Genomic DNA, 19,702 nt, shown 5'->3' with positions numbered 1-19,702 from the left:
TGGACATCCTGTGGGCAACAGGCTGAGAAGGGTCAGCAAAATGTCCAGAGGACTCCACTGGCCTGGGGCAGCTCTTCACAAAGCCAAGAAAGTTTTCAGTGGTCGATCGAACTGCCCGGTGTTGCCAGCTCCATCTGCTCAGGCAAACAGCAGATAGCCATATCACCACTTTACTGGTAAGCTTGGTACAGAAGGCAAATTGAAACTGTGTCACCGTCAATTAGTTACCAAGCACCTGGAATACCCCAAAAAGCTCAAAAAACCCAAACCCGCCAGACAGAAGATGCACACTTGCATGGGATAAATCACTTTATTTCTTAGTTATACAAGTCTCATCATCAAATAAACAACTGTTCCCATAAACCGTGAACAGGTCCCCTGATAAGTTAGTCTAACAGTTAGACAGGGTTATGGAATAAAACGAAGAGTTAGGCACGTCCCAAGAGCTGACGTTACTTCTTGGGCAGGGAAATTCTGAGGAGTTCGTACATAACGTAGATTGAACCTGAAAGTAAAGAGGAAAATATTACCATGGTCACATTACAGCATTTAAATCAGCAATACTGTGGCCTTGTCCAGCAAATACACAAGTCATTTCACCCGACACACAGAAAGGCTTTTTCAATCTCTGCTTTTATGTTGGGTCTGCAGATATTGTCTCTTCTTTCCCCACATCACATTGATCTTGCAACATTACCAGTTTGGGTTCTATACAGGAACAGCCCAGTGAACAGAGTTCCACAGCATCTCAGGGGCAGCACAGCAGTTATCACTGCTGCCACACAACGTCAGGTACCCAGGTTCAATTCCAGCCTTGGGTCACTGTCTGTGCAGACTCTGCACATTCTCCTTGTGGGTTTCCTCCGGGTGCTCCAGTTTTCTCCCACAGTCCAAACATGCATGGACTAGGTTGATTGGCCATGCTAAATTGACCCTAGTGTCAGGGTACTAGCAGGGTAAATGAGGGGTTGCGGGAATAGGGCCTGGGTGGAATTGTGGTTGGTGTGGACTCGATGGACCAAATGGCCTCCTCCTGCACTGCAGGGATTCTATTAGGGTCCCAAGCCTTTTGCTCCACCTACTTTGCAGCAGGTCATTTGTGTAGAGTTTGTACTTTTAGACAGACAAATCTCTTCACAAACACAACCCCACATTCCCCAAGCCGCCCTTCACTGGGGTAAGGGGTTTGGATACCCCTCCAGCAAGTATAAGAACATAAGAAATAGGAGCAGGAGTAGGCCATCTAGCCCCTCGAGCCTGCCCCGCCATTCAATAAGATCATGGCTGATCTGAAGTGGATCAGTTCCACATTCCAGCCCTCTCTCCCAAGTTGGTTATTCCTGTTGCTTTAACTGAACTGGGAGGTTGTTTGGCCAGTGACAGTGGGGGTGTTTGGGGGTTGGGGTGGTGTGGTGGTGGTCAGCACTATCTCCTTTGCCGTCCTGAATTCCCTTTCCTCTCTAACCCCAGGGTGGGCCGCTCGATAGGATACAGTGGACAGAGACTCAGGCTCGCAGCGACACCAGTACATTTCAACACTCATACCAAGTGTTCCTTACCCGCGACGGTGAGGCCCATGGTTAGTCTGTAGAGCACCGCATCCATCGCACCGCCTTTCAAATGGACCGGCATCCCATTGTCCGCCTGTAATAGAGAGATAGAATCACTGAGTGCAGTCCCAGCTGTGCTCTGCCAACATCTGCATCAGGAACGCTGCCTCAGTGAGCCAAACACACTCCCACTGCCTGCGACTGAGACACTGATCCCAATTCCCATCTTATACAGTATAGCAGGAACACTGCAGATTAGGAGAGAACGAGGCAGCAAACCAGTTCACCTACACACACACCTTCTGAATGAGGGACTGCCTTCCCTCACTGCACAGCAGGGGTGAGGGGGGCAGGAGAAGTCACAGTGGTTCCAGGTTCAGGGTGACATGGAGCAGGGAAAGCAGTTTGATAAAAGGTGGGGGGGGCAGGGGGAAATAAGGGGCAATAAGAGTATTAATCACATCAATGACTTAAATTCCAATCATCAGGTAACATCCCCACCAAATCTGCTGTTTCACACATACACACACTTCAGAGCATCAGAGCAGGTTAGGCACCACAGTGCGGCGACTAGGGGAATTTCACAGTGACTTCATTGCAGTGTTAATGTAAGCCTTATTTGTGACTAATAAACTTTAATCTTTCAGGCTGATTATACTTCCAGCACCAGTTGTATAGCTCAGACCCCTTGACCACGTTGCTGAAACTGACACAGTCGGGTTTTTTTTCATTCACTCCTGAGACATGGGCGTGACTGGCTGGCCAGCATTTATTCCCCATCCCTAGTTGCCCTTGGAGGGCAGCTAAGAGTCAACCACATTGCTGTGGCTCTGCAGTCACATGTAGGCCAAACTAGGGAAGGACAGCAGATTTCTTTCCTTAAAGAACATTTGTGTCACAAGTCAGCTTACATTAACACTGCAATGAAGTTACTGTAGAAAATCCCCTAGTGGCCATACTCCAGCGCCTGTTTGGGTATACAGGATGAATTTAGCATGGCCAATCCACCTAACCAGCATGTCATTCAGACTGTGCGAGGAAACCAGAACACCTGGAGGAAACCCACGCAGACATGGGAAGGATGTGCACAGTCCGCACAGAATGACCAAGCCAACAATCAAACCCAGGTCCCTGGCGCTGTGAGGCAACAGTGCTGTGTGCCAGCGAGTAGTGATCCAGATGGGTTTTTCCAACAATCAACAATGGTTTCATGGTCAGTAAATTCTTAATTCCCAGATATTTATTGAATTCAAATTCCACCATCTGCTGTGGCGGGATTCGAACCCAGGCCCTAGAACATTAGCTGAGTTTCTGGATTAATAGTCTATCGATAATACCACTCCGCCATCATAATTAATGTGGCGGCACAGAAAACTAGACAAAGCTGCTCGGAGTGTACAGGCACTTGCTATTTGAACCCAGCCACTAGGTGGCAGAAAGAAGAGAGCTCTGCAGGTCCAGTTGCCAGGAGCGAGGTCCAGTGTCTGAACGAGCACCAGGGCAAAGACTGGAAGTCATGCATCGCTGTAATGCAGAGAGACAAGGGTGGAGGGTGCCCCCATACAGAAATGACAAAAAGCATAGGTTGATAAAGCAGTACAATAAAGGCTATCAGGACTTGATCTCAAGGGGACTGGATTATGTTTGCCAAGTTAATTATTCAGAGCTCTGATCGGGGCACATCCTGAGTATTGCAGTTTCAGGCTCTGCACCACAGGAAACAAATAACTGGCCTTAGGCGTGATGCAGTACAGATTCATCAGGGAAATACCAGGGCTATAAGGGGTAAATTCCGAGGATAGGTTGCACAAACTTGACTGTATTCCTTCCAGTTTAGAAGGGTGATCTAATCATTATGCGTAAAAGTCACAGTGGATTTGACAGATAGAGAAAAAGTATTTCTTCTAATGGGAGTTCTGGGGGAGGGGGAAATCAAGGAGGGCCTAAGTTTGAATGTTGAGCTACATCATTTAAGAGAGAAATTCAGAGGCACGCAGTCATGAAACCTCAAACTCTGCCGGGAGGGGTGGGGGGAGAGGAGAGTGGGTGTGTGGCTGTGGATTGATAAGATTTCTGATGGGTGAGGGACAAGGGGTAAAGATGGGTAAGTGGAGTGGAGATACAGAACATTCAGCACCTGACAGTGGTAGAACAAGCTCAAGGGGCTGAATGGCCTCCTATTCCTCGGAGCAACGCTGAGGCATTGTGCTGGCTACAGTCCGTGAATCACACAAGACACTCCATAAAACGCTGTCCCTTCCTGCAAGTTGCTGTCAGGCTACTCAGCTTCACATGTTAGTGTTTAAACAACAAAACAGCACATCACTCCTGAATCTGCAAGCTGTTTTAGTGGCGCAATCTAAAACACTAAACTCACCGCATTTTCATCTCAAAGATATCCTTTGCCCTTTACTCTTAAAGTCTCCCAGTCATAAAAAAAACCCAAAAATAACTCTCTCTTAAAACAAGGCGTGGGAGCTCCAGGAAGTTTGAAACAGGTCTGATTAACATTTTCTCTAAGCCACTGACTCATTAAGACCAAAGCTCACCTTGGATTTGAAGAATGCTCCTGTGTTTCTCTCCTGGCCAGAATACAGGACAAAGCTCATTACCTCAACATCCTCATCTCTCCCCCCAACTCCGATATATAAAGTTGATGTAGTCAAGACACTGCAGCATTGGAACAAGTCCCTCTTACCCTCACCAGGGTTTTATTCTTTCTCTCACAAGCCGATCAGTCTAATTCCAAACTCCCGATCACTTCTCACACCCTTCAATATCACATTTTTCAAAACAATGCTGGGAACACTCCGAAGGTTGGGCAGCATTTGCAGAGAGAAGCAGAGTTAATGTTTCAGGTCAACATTACCTCCCGTCAGAACGGCAAATGACAAAGTTCTGACGTAAGATCTTCTCACCACAAAGTGCTAACAAGGAGGCAATGGCCAAGTGGTATTATCACTGGACTATCAATCAGCTAACATTCTGGGGACCCAGATTCGAATCCCACCATGGCAGAAGGTGGAGCTGAAATTCAATTTTTACTACGTGAACGGCTGTAAATTGGGAGAGGAGTGTGTGCAACAAGACCTGGGTGCCCTTATGCACCAGTCAGTGAAGGTACACATGCAGGTGCAGTAGGTGGTAAAGAAGGCAAATAGTATGTTGACCTTCATTGCAAGAGACTGAGTACAGGAACAGGGATCTGTTGTTGCAATTATGCAGGGACTTAATGAGGTCACACCTAAAGTATTTTGTGCCGTTTTGGTCTCCTTTTCTGAGGAAGGATGTTCTTGCTCTCAAGGGAGTACAGCTTACCAGGCTGATTCCAGGGATGGCGAGACTGATGCATGAAAGGTTGATTGGGTTAGGATTGCTTTCACTGGAGTTCAGATGAATGGGAAGGGGGAAATCTCAGAGACTTATAAAATTCTAACAGGACTAGACAGAGTAGACGCAGAGAGGATGTTCCTGATGGTGGGGAAGTCCAGAACCAGGAGTCACAGTCGAGCATTCGGGGTAGACCATTTTGGACAGAGATGAGACGACATTTTTTCACACAAAGAGTGGTGAGCCTGAGGAATTCATTACCACAGGAAGGAGTTGATGCCAAAACATTGAATGTATTCAAGAGGTGGCTAGATATAGCACTTGGGGCAAAAGGGATCAAAGGTTATAGGGAGAAAGCAGGATTAAGTTACTGAACTGGACGATCAGCCATGACTGTAATAAATGGTGAAGCAGGCTCAAAGGGCCAAATGGCCTCCTCCCGCTCCTATTTTCTATATTTCTGCTTCCACAAATGCTGCTCGGCCTGAGTATTTCAGCATTTTATTTTTGTATTAACCTTTTAACATCCTCTCCAGTCCAATCCCACTTTTCTGCCCACAGCTTTTAACATCCCATCATCCAGCAACTAATTCCTCGCTGGAGAGAATCCTTGGGCTCTGTTTTAATGATAGTTTGTAGGACAGAATCCAACATTCTAACTCCATTGCGTAAAGGAATATGGGCTTGCAAAAGTTTAAAGAGCTATTAGTCACAAGTAGGCTTACATTAATACTGCAATGAAGTTACTGTGAAAATCCCCTCGTTGGCACACTCCAGCACCTGTTCGGGTACAGGCTGATTAGGTGCATTGATCATGCTAAATTCTCCCTTAGCGTACCCAGTCTCCAAAGTGTGACAACTAGGGGATTTTCTCAGTAACTTAATTGAGGTCTTAATATAAGCCTACTCGTGACACTAATAAATATCCAGTAAAAGATAATGATCGTGGAACCTTTGTGGAAAAATTGAAGAGTGGGCTGTGTTAGTACGTGCAATTTTTCAATCTATAAGGGGGCTGCAACGTGGAAACTACTGCCTAAGTGACTTGGAGAAATAACTAAAGGGTGGGTGAGTCATTGCTCAGAATTAGCCACACAAAATATTCGAGGTGTTAAAAACACAGAGCTCGAGGGTGATTCAATTATTTGTTGGTAGTGAGGGAAGATTAACTCAAGCAACATTCTCTGAGACTTCAGCTAGTATTTTTTTTACCTGAGGATTACGAGCATTTGACTTGGTTATATTTCAAGTATACCTTGATGGTAATTTGCTTCAAGTCAGCCTACCATGCTACCTATTGGCATGCAACCTGTAAGCAAAGCTTGATCACAAACATTCACATGGTAACTACTGACCATATCTGCACCAACAATGTGTCTTGTTGGAAGCTCAAACTTCAACTCATTTCTTCAAAAAGGGGAAAGAGAAAAAAAATCAAGAATTCACTTTGCAGAAGATACAGGTGCCTTGAAAATAAAGCTAAAATGTTAAAGGACACACAAGTTAAAAACATTCAGATGAAAGGCTCAATATCCTCATACTTTGAGTGCAACACTGACACTAAAGATTAATAAAGTTTATTTGCCAATTTACATTCATTCTTAATGACAATTCAGCAGCACGGTGGCACATGGTTAGCACTACTACCTCACAGTGCCAGGGACCCAGGTTTGATTCCAGCCTCAGGTGACTGTGTGGAGTTTACAGGTTCTCACCATGTCTGTGTGTGTTTCCTCCAGATGCTCCAGTTTCTTCCCACACTCCAAAGATGAGCGGGTTAGATTGATTGGCCATGCTAAATTGACCCTAGTGTCAGGGGGATTAGCAGGGTAAATAAGTGGGGTTACGGGGACAAGACCTGGGTGGGATTGTGGTCGGTGCAGACTCAATGGGCTGAATGTCCTCCTCCTGCACTGTAGGGATTCTATGATTAACTGCCTAATCTACTTCCCATGATGGATGGGCCTGTAAAAACAGTAAAGGAGGGTTTGGCTTTATTACGGAATGTTTCAACTTCCTCAAAGTCAGTACCACCTTTCTAATTTAAGATTGCTACTCTAGTAATTTTTTTCTTAAGTGAAAGGTAAATATGGATGGGATTCAGAATGGTCAACTTCAAACCCGTTAGTGTCAAACCATTTCAAACCTGCAGACTGCAAGTTCCTGTTGACAAGTTCCAACTACGAAATGGCCACAGTCAGAAGCATACAGATCTTACCATGGCCCTCAGCCTCTAAGTATGGAGCAAAGGCCTGCAGTTGGTGTAGAGCAAGAGGGGTCACATTCCCCCATCACAGCTGTCTGAAACTGTACTGAAGTTATTGGTAGGAATTGAGGGTGGCATGCTGGCACAGTGGTTAGCACTACTGCCTCACAGCACCAGGAACATGGGTTTGAATCAGGCCTTGGGTCACTATCTGCGTGGAGTTTGCATCTTCTCTGTGTCTGCGTGGGTTTCCTTCCACACCACAAAGATGTACAGGTTAGGTTGATTGGCCATGCTAAATTTTCCCTTGTCAGGGGGAATTAGGAGGGCAAATGTTTGGGGATGCGGGGATAGTGCCTGGGTGGGATTGTTGTTGGTACAGCCTCGATAGGCCAAATGGCCTCCTTCTGCACTGTAGATTCTGTGACTTCACTCACATTTTGGGATACAGTAAGAGAGCAATGGAGCATGATGTGGTAAGTATGACAGGAATTTAGACTTGATGGACTGAATGGCCTACTTCTGCTCCTACATCTTATGATGCAAGTCTCAAAGCTCACCACCACTCGTGTTTTCCTGACCTCATGCCTGGGTCTGTTTTGGATTAGTTGATGGACGTTGATCACCATGATCAGCTAATAATTCTGTTACTGTTCTATCATGCAAGTACCAGGATGGCAGATGGCAAACTAGATGGATCTCAAGTCTTTTTTTTGTTTAGCAGTTCTTATTCAATGGCACTTGAAGCTTCAATTACCACATTTAGCGTAGAAAACAATTGGAAAAATCTTTAAATGTCTCAGTTGCACTCAGAGGACCCATGTGCTCTTTCTGCAGAAGATGTTTCAAATATAGAATATCAGCAGTCGCAGGAGTGTTTATGCAGAGCTTAGGAGCCTAAAGTAGCCCACCCCGTTACACACTGGTCACTCACCTGGAACATCTTCTGCTTCTCGGGAACTTTATTCTCCACTTGCCTGCGGGCTGCAGTGCTGAAGGTTCGCTTTGAAAGTTGCTGAAAGGCCTGGGGGATGTGGAGGGGGAGAGAACCAGAAGAACACAAATATAAGCATCTCTCTACACCTCAATAATCACCTGCCATTTAACCATCATATCCCTTGGTGCATCTCACAGCATTTCACAGCCAACCTATTACGTTTGGACTGCAGTTGGTAATATGGGTAGTAGTAACTAACAAAGTTGGATAAGCAGCAAGTGAGGTGAATAACAAATTCACATAGCTTTCTGTGCAATTTCAATCCATAGAATCCTTGCAGTGCAGAAGGTCAACCCATCAGGTCAGCACCAACTCAGCATCTTATCCTGGCCCACCCCTAGTATATCCAATCCATCTAACCTGCACATCTTGGGACACTAAGGGGCAAATTAGCATGGCCAATCCACCTAACATACACATCTTGGGAGGGAGGGAAGGAAGGAAGCTGGAGCACCCGGAGGAAACCCATGCAGACACAGGCAGAAAAGCAAATTACTGCGGATGCTGGAATCCACCAAATGAGAAAATGCTGGTAAATCTCAGCAGGTCTGGCAGCATCTGTACCCAGATCCAAATTCAGATGCTAGCTAGTTTTGACAAAGAGTCATCTCGACTTGAAACATCAGCTCTTTTCTCTCCTTACAGACATTGCTGAGATTTTCCAGCATTTTCTCTTTTGGTTTCAGACACACAGGAACATGCAAACTCCACACAGTCACCCAAAGCCAGAACTGAACCTGGGGCTCTGGTGCTGGGAGGCAGCAGTGCTAACCACTTTGCACCCATTTTATTAAGTGAAAGATAAACCAAAGGCTAGTCTGATAAGATCATCTTCAAATTTCAAACATGTCGACTGTTAGTTGAATGGGTAACCGTGGTCTGTCCCAAGGCAGAAATCAGAACTGCGCTGGACCACAGATAGATATTAGCAGCACACACATACTCAGCCTGCCCCATGGGCCTCACTAGATGTAGTTATTTGTGATAATGGCCTAGACCAGCTGTGATGACCAAACCGATAAGGTGAAAATTCAAAAGCTGCAAGCACTGGGAATCTGAAATGGGAAAGGGAAGACTGGAAACACACTGAGATGAAAAGCTTCAGACTGTGAGAATGGAAGTAACAGTCCTGGGGCTGGGTTCTTCTTCCCAGCATTGCCTGCTGACTGACTGGCCATAAACAGTCCATCAGCCCACAGGCTCACACTCCCAATCCCAGCAACTCAGGAAAGAAGAGAAAAAATAAAGTGAAAATCCTTCCCAAGTTCACGTTACCATTTTAAGCATCTAGAATGTGGAAAACATTTTAGATATCTAATTGCTTAGCTGTTATCTTTATGCCTAGATAACTAACAGAGCACCATTAAATGCATAAACGTACATATCTTACAACTGTCTGCTAATAATTTATTAGAAATAGTTGGCCATTTGGCCCCTCAAGCCATGGCTATCTTGATTGTGACTTGAACTCCTTTCCTGTCTATCCTCCGTAACCCACAACTCCCTTGTTGACCAAAAATCTGTCCGACTCAGCCTTAATCACATTCAATGATGCAGCCTCCACTGCTCTCCGTGGAAGACCCTCAGAAGAAATTCCTCCTCATCTCATACGACCCTTTATTTTAAAAATTATGCCCCCTAGTTCTAGATTCCTCAGGAGGGGGAATATCGTCTCAGTGTCTATACTGTCAAGACCTTCAGACGTTTCAATAAGATCACCTCTCATTCTTCAAAACTCCAATGAGTATCGGGCCCAAGCTTTCTTCTGTAGTCAACCCCTTCAGCCCAGGAATCAGCCTTGTGAACCATCTCTGAACTGCATCCAATGCAAGAGTATCTCTCCTCAGCAAAGAGGACTGGTTATATTATCTGGTGCTTTGATATCATACCTCAGCCTTTACTTCCACAGGAGATATACATCCAAGTATATAGATGCTCATTATATATCACATATACAATAGAGAAATGTGAAGCAGAAAGAAATGACAGGCAACATAAATTAAACGTTATATCCTAAAAGCAGGAAGACAGGGGTCCAAGACGGCACATACATAAATCTTGGTCAGTGAGAAGTCATTACTGTTAATAAAAGAAAAAGCAGACAGGAGTTCAGTTCTATACAGGTAGACCCCAGACTAACGTTTTACAAATTAATGGTTGGACCTCATCTGGGGCAGTGTTCAGTGCCAGGTACCACACTTCAAGGAGAATGTCAGGCCTTGAGACAAGCCAAGGGATGCACACAAAATGGATGCCAGGGTGCAGCACTTTCATTATGTTGGTGCACTCAGCAAACCCTAAGCGATCAGAAGATTAACATGTTCAAAATCATGAAAAACTGGGATGAGATGAATAAGGAGATGCTACTTCCAGTTACAGGTGGCTTATTAACTAAAGTACACAGATTAACAATAATTGATAACTGAATAAGAGAGGTTACTTCCTTTAAAAACAATGCCAATTGTTTGGACGTGGAATGCAACATCTGAAAGGAAGTAGATTCAATTACAATTTTTAGACAGGTGAATACTTGAAGAGGAACATATCCAATTTTTTAGGGGAATATCAGAGGTGTGGAATTAACTAAGTTCCTCTGTCTAAGAGACGTGGAATTAACTAAGTTCCTCTGTCTATGAGCCAGACAGGTACTACGGGCCAAATGGCCATCTTTGGTGCTGCACCAATTTATAAAGTGATTGCTACAAAGCCTTTCTTTACATAATATTTATCTATTATATTACCACAGTCTATATCTACAGACTGCCCCATGCTACTTTTTACCATTCACTCTCTGGCTGGAGCAAATTTAGAAACCAGAAGCAGTAGTAGGCCATTCAGCCCTTCAAGCCTCCTACACCATTCATTTATGATCATAGTTGATCATCAAATTCAATACCCTGATCTCCCGTTCTCCCTCATAACCTTTGATCCCTTTAGCCCCAAGACTTGTATCTAATTTCTTCCTTAAATCAGATAAGGTTTGGGCCCTTGGCTTCAGTGCTTGAAAGCAGCAGCTGCTATTTGCAGGCCTCACCACAACACCCTTGTAGCCTCTGGTCAAGCGGGGTTAGGTCCCTCCCAACTCGGTGCCCCAGGGGATGGGGCTCTCTGTCTCTCCCCCCCTCTCGCTGCCCTGGAAGGTGAGGGATCACCCACCCAGCCCTGTTCACCGCCCCTGGGGTAGGGGCTCTCTCTCTCTCACTGCCCTCCCCTCCCAGCCCTGATGGTGAGGGATCTCTTACCCATCCCCCTCACTGCCCCAAGAGATAAGGGACTCACTCCCTTCCTTCACTGCCCCAGTGCAGGGCGTTTCTGCATCCAAGGGGTGGGCTGGAGGGGGGGGTCTCACTATCCCAGGATAGGGAGGGGGGATTCTCCTCCCCTCATTGCCCCAGGCAATGTCAGAGGGTCAGTACTGAGGGAGAGCCACATTATGAGGCTAACTCCCCGCCTGCCCCTGTGGTGAGGGATCGTTCTCACTGACCACAGGGATGACAGAGGAGGGAGCCTCTCCCCCAGTCTTCCCTCCCTTCCGCAGGGTGGGCCGGTGTCTCGCTGCCCCGGGGGTCTCCCTGCCCCGAGCCGGGCTCTCTCACCCTCAGGCCCCGCACTCCCAGACCGCTCATTCTCGCTCCCAATTCCGGCAAGGACAAACCCGGTCCCACGATGCAGCGCGGCTACCGGGAAATAAGCACGTGACAGGATGTCGTAGTGACGTCACACCGCACACCTTCCGGCAGGGTCAGAGGTCACCGCTCCGCACCTGCACGGAGCCGCTGTTTCCCCATTGGTCGGGAGGAGCTGTCAATTAGAGCGCGTCAATTAGAGCCCAGACAGCGCGGCGCTCCCTCAGTACCGACCCTCCGGCAGCGCGGCGCTCCCTCAGTACCGACCCTCCGGCAGCGCGGGGCTCCCTCAGTACCGACCCTCCGGCAGCGCGGCGCTCCCTCAGTACCGACCCTCCGACAGCGCGGCGCTCCCTCAGTACCGACCCACCGACAGCGCGGCGCTCCCTCAGTACCGACCCTCCGGCAGCGCGGCGCTCCCTCAGTACCGACCCTCCGGCAGCGCGGCGCTCCCTCAGTACCCACCCTCCGGCAGCGCGGCGCTCCCTCAGTACCGACCCTCCGGCAGCGCGGCGCTCCCTCAGTACCGACCCTCCGGCAGCGCGGCGCTCCCTCAGTACCGACCCTCCGGCAGCGCGGCGCTCCCTCAGTACCGACCCTCCGGCAGCGCGGCGCTCCCTCAGTACCCACCCTCCGACAGCGCGGCGCTCCCTCAGTACCGACCCTCCGACAGCGCGGCGCTCCCTCAGTACCGACCCTCCGGCAGTGCGGCGCTCCCTCAGTACCCACCCTCCGACAGCGCGGCGCTCCCTCAGTACCGACCCTCGGACAGTGCGGCGCTCCCTCAGCAGCGACCCTCCGACAGTGCGGGGCTCCCTCAGCAGCGACCCTCCGATAGTGCGGCATGCTCAGTACCGACCCTCGGACAGTGCGGCGCTCCCTCAGTACCGACCCTCGGACAGTGCGGCGCTCCCTCAGTACCGACCCTCCGACAGTGCGGGGCTCCCTCAGCAGCGACCCTCCGACAGTGCGGCATGCTCAGTACCAACCCTCCGACAGTGCGCGGCTCCCTCAGCAGCGACCTTCCGACAGTGCGGCACTCCCTCAGTACCGACCATCCGGCAGTGCGGCACTCTCTCAGTACCGACCCTCCCTCAGTACTGACCCTCCGACAGTGTGGCATTCCCTCAGTACTGACCATCTGGCAGTGCGGCACCCCCTCAGCGCCAACCCTCCAACAGTGTGGCACTCCCTCGGTACCGACCGTCTGGCAGTGCCACACTCCCTCAGTGCCGACCCTCTAACAGTGCGGCACTCCTTCAGCGCTGACCCTTTGACTGTGAGGCACTAAATTTATGCTTCATTGCTCGGAGGTTTAAAATGCAAAGTACTTGCAGAATCCAAGCTGAAACATTTGGATCAAAAAGTCAAGCAATAATCTTGACATGACTACCTGTTCTTTTGAATTTCGCACAATCGGTTTAAAATAGGCACTCAGCTACCAGGAACCTATAAAATTTAAATTTGATGGTTTGATAACATCAGATCAATCTTATTGTAGGAAAAGTGATAGGTCATCACAGGTATAAAAGAGAGTGGGGGGGGGTGGAAACAGGAGAGCAACGGAAGAACTGCCATCTCTCAAGCCTCGAGAGGGAGAGGGCAGCTTTCAACTTTGCCAGCTTCAGATACCTCAAGGGAATGCAACATCTGAATAGTGAAAGATACCAAATCAGTAAGAACTTACAGATAGAGGCATCAATAGAGTAATTCCAAAAGCCACAACCTTGGTTATAGTTTGAAAGTGACTAAATTCCTTTTTTTTGGTTAGTGAATGAGTATTGTATGTATTTGAACAGCATTCCATCAGAACCTTATTTAATTTGGTGTGTTACTTGTTTCATTAAAGTTCCCTATTAAATGAATAAATTGTTAACTGTTCATTTTAAAGTGAGTATCAGGTATTTCTGTTAACCACCAAACGTTACTGAAAGACAGTTCACACCTTCTCACATACTTTTAACAGATTGGGAGGTGAGGTATTCCTCTGTGAGGGATTTGGTATTACATCTCAAAAGGGGGGTCAACCTCTGCAGCGTTACACATTACACTCCTGATTCCTGTCTTGTAAATTAAAGAACTGTTACAGTGGAGAAGCACAGTATGAAGTCTCAGAACACCAGGTTAAAGTCCAACTGGTTCATTTGGTACTAGCCACTAGCTTTCGGAGCGCTGCCCCTTCATGAAGTGAGTGGGAGTTGTATTCACAAACAGGGCATATAAAGACACACACTCAATTTACAAAAGAATGGTTGGAATGCAAGTCTTTACAGATAATGAAGTCTTAAAGGTACAGACAATGCAAGTGGAGAGAGCGTTAAGCAAAGGTTAAAGAGAATTGTATTGTCTCCAGACAGGACAGTTAGTGAGATTTTGCATGCCCAGGCGAGTGGTGAGGGTTACAGATAGTGTGACATGAACCCAAGATCCCGGTTGAGGCTGTCCTCGTGGGAGGAACTTGGTTATCAGCCTCTGCTCAGTGACTCTGCGTTGTCTTGTTCTGTAAAGGTTGCCTTGGAGAACGCTTACCCAAAGATCAGAGGCCGAATGCCCGTGACCACTGAATTGTTCCCCAACAGGAAGAGAACGCTCTTGCCTGGTGATTGTTGAGCGGTGTTCATTTATCCGTTGTTGTAGCGTCTGCATGGTCTCCCCAATGTACCATGCCTCGGGACATCCTTTCCTGCAGCGGATCAGATAGACAGCATTGGCCGAGTTGTGAGAATGTGTACCGTGTACCTGGTGGATGGTGTTCTCACGTGAGATGATGGCATCCATGTCGATGATCCAGCATGTCTTGCAGAGGTTGCTGTGGCAGGGTTGTGTGGTGTCATGGTCACTGTTCTCTTGAAGGCAGAGTAGTTTTGTTTGAAGGCAAGAAGTGAGGATGGCCTTGGTGAGTTGTTCGTTCGTCTTCATCAATGATATGTTGAAGGCTCTGGAGAAGATGTCATAGCTTCTCCGCTCTGGGGAAGTACTGGACGACACTATGCCTATGTCCACTATGCCTCACATTTGTCTTCTGAGGATGTTGGTGCGATTTTTCACTGTGGCACGTCGGAACTGTTGATTGATGAGTCAAGCGCCATATCCTAGTCTTAGGAGGGCATCTTTCAGCACCTGGAAGTGTCTGTTGCAATCTTCCTCATCTGAGCAGATCCTGTGTATACGGAGGGCTTGTCCGTAGGGGATGGCTTGTTTAATGTGTTTGGGGTGGAAGCTGGAGAAGTGGAGCATCGTGAGGTTATCCGTGGGCTTGCGGTACAGTAAAGTGCTGAGGTGACTGTTCTTGATGGAGTTGCGTGTGTCCAAGAATGCAACCGATTCTGGAGAGTAGTCCATGGTGAGTCTGATGGTGGGATGGAACTTGTTGATGTCATCAAATAGTTGTTTCAGCGATTGTTTACCATGAGTCCAAAGGAAGAAAATGTCATCGATGTATCTAGTCTTGCTGCATATTGTCAAGGACTACCTCTGTCTGAGAAGCTGAAAGATATTCAACACTGTGTAATCCCCAATGAATCCCCAGTTTTTAATGAAGCACTGAAAATGTCTGGGCCAATGACACTGCCCTAATCAACTCCTGCAATAATGTTCTGAGGGTGAGATGATTGACCTCCAACAACCGCAACCACCTTCCTTTCCAGTAGGTATTATCCCAATCAGTGGAGAGATTTCCCCTTCAATTCTCATTGACTCCAGTTTTGCTCAGCTGCCACACTCAGTCAAATGCTGCTTTGGTGCCAAGGGCAGTTATTCTGGGCTCATCTAGAATCAGAGAATCCTACAGTGCAAAGGAGGCCATTGGATCTGCACCAATCACCATCCCACCCAGGCCCGATCCCCATGACCCCTTGCATTTACCCTAGCTAGTCCCCTTCATACTCAAGGGCAATTTAGCATTAACCACTGTACCAGCCTCTGAAATTCAGTTCTGTTTGGACCAAGACTGTAATGAGATCAGGAGCCAAGTGGTTCTGGCAGAACCCAACTGAGCATCAGTGAGCAGCTATCGCTGACTGCTTGATAGCACTGTTGATGTGCTTTCCATCACTTTGCTGACGATCGAGAGTAGACTGATGGGGTGGCAATTGGCTAGAATGGATTTGTCCTGCTTTTTGTGGATAGGACATAACCTGGGCAATTTTCCACATTGCTGGGTAGACGTCAGTGTTGTACTGGAACAGCTTGGTTAGGGATGTAGCTCTTTCTGGAGCACAAATCTTCAGCACTGTTGCAGAATGTTGTTAGGCCCCATAACTTTTGCAGTGTCCAGTTCTTTCCACTGCCTCTAGATATCACACAGAGTGAATCAAATTTGCCAAATACTGGCATCTTTGATGTTGGGGACCTCTGGAGGAGGCCAAGATGGATCATCCGTTTGATACTTCTGTCTGAAGATAGTTGAAAATGCTTCAGCCTTTTGTACTGACATGCTGGGGTCCCCCATTATTGAGGGTGATGTGGAGATGCCAGCGTTGGACTAGGGTGGACACAGTAAGAAGCCTCACAACACCAGGTTAAAGTTTATTTGGAATCATGAGCTTTCAGAGCGTGGCTCCTTCATCAAGTGAGGAGCAGTTCTCCAAAAGCTTGTGATTTCAAATAAACCTGCTGGACTTTATCATTGAGGATGGAGATATTCGTGGAGCCTACTCAATCAGTGAGTTGTTGTCTACCATCATTGATGGTTGGATATGATAACACATAAAGAATAATAACACATCTTTAACCGGAGTAATTGTTGGATCGCTTCATGTTGTCTATCACAGGCTGCTATGTTATTCAGCGCACATGAAATCCTGTATTATAGCTTCACCGTGTTGGCATCTCATTTTTAGGTTTACCTCGTGCTTTCCTTACCCATGTTTGACCTAATGCTGTAAGACGTCTCACACCAGGTTAAAGACCAACCGGTTTATTTGGTAACGCATTTGTTACCAAATAAACCTGTTGGAGTTTAATGTGGTGTTGTGAGACTTCTTACTGTGTTTACCCCAGTCCAACATCAGCATCTCCACATCATGACCTAATGCCAACAGACTTCATGGAGTCCAATGTCAATGTTGAGAACTCCCCAGGCTACTTCCCACTGACCATAAACCATGTGCTACAACTAATGGTGCATCCGTCCTGCCAGTGGGACTGGATAGACGAAGCGATGGAGTAGTCTGGGATCTTGGCTGTAAGGTATGATTTGCTGAGTATGACTATGTCAGGCTTTTCTGAGGCACAACTCTTCCAATCTAGGTACAGGCCTGGTCCGACAACAATAATCTCTCCCTCAATGTCAACAAAATGAAGGAGATAGTCCTCAACTTCAAGAACCTCACTGGAGAACATTCCCCTGTCTACATCAATGGGGACGAAATGGAAATGGATGAGAGCTTCAAGGTTTTAGGTGTTCAAATTACCAACAACCTGTCCATGCCAACACTATAATTAAGAAAACCCACCTATACCTCTACTTTCTCAGAAGACTAAGGACATTTGGCATGTCCACTACAACGCTCATCAACCTTTACAGATGCACCACAGAAAGAATTCTTTCTGGTTGTATCAAGCTTGGTATGGTTCCTGCTCTGCCCAAGACTGCAAGGAACTACAAAGGGTCATGAATGTAGCCCAATCCTTCACACAAACCTGCCTCCCATTCATTGATTCTGTCTATACTTTCCACCGTCTTGGAAAAGTACCCAGCATAATTAAGGACCCCATGCACCCCATACATATTCTCTTCCACTTTCCTCCATCGGAAAAAAGATACAAAAGTCTGAGATCATATACCAACCGACTCAAGAACAATTTCTTCCCTGCCATCAGACTTTTGAATGGACCTCTCTCACATTAAGTCTGTACACGCTAGCTATGACTGTAACACTACATTCTGCACTCTCTCCTTCTCCATGAACAGTATGCTTTGCATAGCACGCAAGAAACAATACTTTTCACTATATACTAATATGTGACAATAATAAATCAAATCAAATCACAGGGTAATGAGGAGGCCTTTGCAGAATCAATTGCGCTGTGTGACTTAATCATGTCCAAACATAGTCCTAATGTTCAATATCACATTATTTTTATATTGATGTATGGAGTATTTCTCCTTTCTGTTTTCAATTTATTAATGTGATGAGGTTGTCACTAGCAAGTCCAACATTTGTTCTCTATCCCTAAGTACCCTTGAACTGAGTGGCTTCCAAGACTATCTCAGGGTACAATTAAGAGTCAACCACATTGCCGAGAATCTGTAGTCACACGTAGGCCAGACTGAGTAAGATTTTCTTCCCTAAAGAACATTAGTGAACCAGATGGATTTTTCTGACAATGGTTTCATGGTCATCAGTAGATTCTTGTTGTCGGTGCAAGCTCAATGGACCAAATGCCCTCCTACTGCACTGTAGGGATTCTATAATTACAGCAATAGGGAGGGGTGAGGCCATGGTGGGATTTAAAAACACAGATGAGAATTTTAAAATGAAGATGTTGTTTGACAGGGATGTAGTTCTGTGAGAACAGGGATCTTTCAGAAATAGGTTCTGGATGACCAGTCTAAGGTTTATGAAGGTAGAATGCCGACGGCCACACATGTTCTTACCTTTACGCCATTATTAACACTTCCTCAGTCCCTAATGCTACCATTAACACCCCCTCTGTCTAATGTAGATGACATCTATGTCAATCTCCAGTTAGCTCTGACCTACCCTGACCTTCTGTTTTGTTCCCCCCCATATAATTCATCATATTTCTACCTGTCTTCAGTTCTGTAGAAGGTCCATCTGGACTTGAAACATTAACTGTGGTTTTCTCTCTACAAATGCTGCCAGAGTGCTGAGTTTATCAGCGTTTTTTGCCTTTATTATGCATTGAAAGGGGTAACAGTGGCAGGATTGAGGGTTAGGGCAGGAAGTGAGCTGAGAAGTCAGGCGATGTTATGGAGGTGGAAATCTCAGGATTGAATGTTAACATCCTGGCTACACTTTGATTAACCATGTGGAATTGCTTCTTAATGTCAAGAACTTAATAGGGTTATAGGGATAGGTCTGGGTGGGTGCAGACTCGAAGGGCTGAATGGCCTCCTTTGCACTGTAGGATTCTATGATTTCCACTAACTAGCACCTCTCCTAGATACAACAGCAACCCAATGACAGTCTGAGCCCTGAAACTTGCTGACTCCAAACTCTGCCTCTTGCCCTGCACACTCCAGCCCTGATGACTCCAGTCTGAGACTCTCATCCAGATCTGTCTCATCACTCGAACTCTCCCACGTCGATTAATATTACTCTAAGCTCCGCCCACTAGTTCTAAGCCCCGCCCATTGGCTCTAAAGCCCCGCCCAATACAAATTGCAACAAGTCAACCCATGTGACCGGAGGAGAAGGTGACTTTGTTTGTTTGTTAGGGAGTGAGAAAGGGTGAGTGAAATGTTCAGGATCGGTGTCAAAATGTACAGCCTTTACTGTGTGTCGAGAGCAGATGGGATGTAATGTAAAGGGTGCATTGTAGAGTGTAATATATATCGGTGTAATGTGAAGGGTATGTTGTATCGATTGTGATGTATGAAATCTATGGGTCTATTATATAGTGTGTGCCACGTATAGGGTGTGTTGTGTAGTGTGTATTGTATATAAAGTGAAAGATGCATTGTATAGGTGTAATGTGTAGGGTCTATTAATATATTGGGTGTATTGTGTGTTATGTATGGGGTGTATTGTACAGGGTGTAATGTGTGATTTACTCTCTGTAAGAAGCTGACGGCACCACCAACAAGAGAAGAGGGGTGGAATTGTAGCCAACTCAGCTGGAGGGGACCAGACTCTCCCAATCCCTCTACCTCCAGTTGTGTGGGGGTGCAGGGGTTGGGGGTGTCGGAGTGAGAGGGTAAAGACCTCTTGCAGGAGTCGCGGGGTTTATACCCGTAGGGGTTGACTCTCCGAGAGTTCCTGCACTGCCTCCCCAGTCAAATAGCTGCCAGTCCAGGCTCGCAGCG

The 19,702-nt window shown here is 46.8% G+C and overlaps 2 protein-coding genes across 2 annotated transcripts in view; one reads left to right on the top strand and one right to left on the bottom strand.

Moving 5' to 3' along the window:
- Positions 1-296: 296 nt before the first annotated feature.
- cox7a2a (cytochrome c oxidase subunit 7A2a) lies at positions 297-11,799 on the bottom strand. Its single transcript, XM_080200088.1, has 4 exons — positions 11,680-11,799; positions 8,021-8,110; positions 1,560-1,644; positions 297-505 (listed from the first exon to the last, which is right to left on the bottom strand). The coding sequence occupies exons 1-4, from the start codon at positions 11,707-11,709 to the stop codon at positions 453-455; spliced, it is 258 nt and encodes an 85-aa protein (XP_080056214.1). The 5' UTR covers positions 11,710-11,799; the 3' UTR covers positions 297-452.
- A 7,247-nt stretch (positions 11,800-19,046) lies between these two features.
- rnaset2 (ribonuclease T2) overlaps positions 19,047-19,702 on the top strand; it is a 28,704-nt gene continuing 28,048 nt past the window's right edge. Inside the window, exon 1 of the mRNA XM_080200087.1 lies at positions 19,047-19,127. The gene's annotated coding sequence lies outside the window, so the exon portion shown is untranslated. The remainder of the gene's footprint in view (positions 19,128-19,702) is intronic.

This window comes from Carcharhinus amblyrhynchos, chromosome 12, assembly GCF_965287045.1.
Source record: "Carcharhinus amblyrhynchos chromosome 12, sCarAmb.v2.hapA, whole genome shotgun sequence".
In the NCBI taxonomy this organism is placed as follows: domain Eukaryota; kingdom Metazoa; phylum Chordata; class Chondrichthyes; order Carcharhiniformes; family Carcharhinidae; genus Carcharhinus; species Carcharhinus amblyrhynchos.
The sequence above is the reverse complement of the archived record's forward strand: the minus strand, read 5'-3'. Positions and strand labels throughout refer to the sequence as shown.

Bases quoted from the DNA above. Each gene is read 5' to 3' on its own strand.
- cox7a2a (XM_080200088.1), bottom strand. From the start codon at position 11,709: ATGAGCGGTCTGGGAGTGCGGGGCCTGAGG. The intron at 8,111-11,679 runs GTGAGAGAGCCC...CACATCCCCCAG, and splicing joins TGGGAGTGCGGGGCCTGAGG to GCCTTTCAGCAACTTTCAAA. The intron at 506-1,559 runs GTAAGGAACACT...CTTTACTTTCAG, and splicing joins CATGGGCCTCACCGTCGCGG to GTTCAATCTACGTTATGTAC.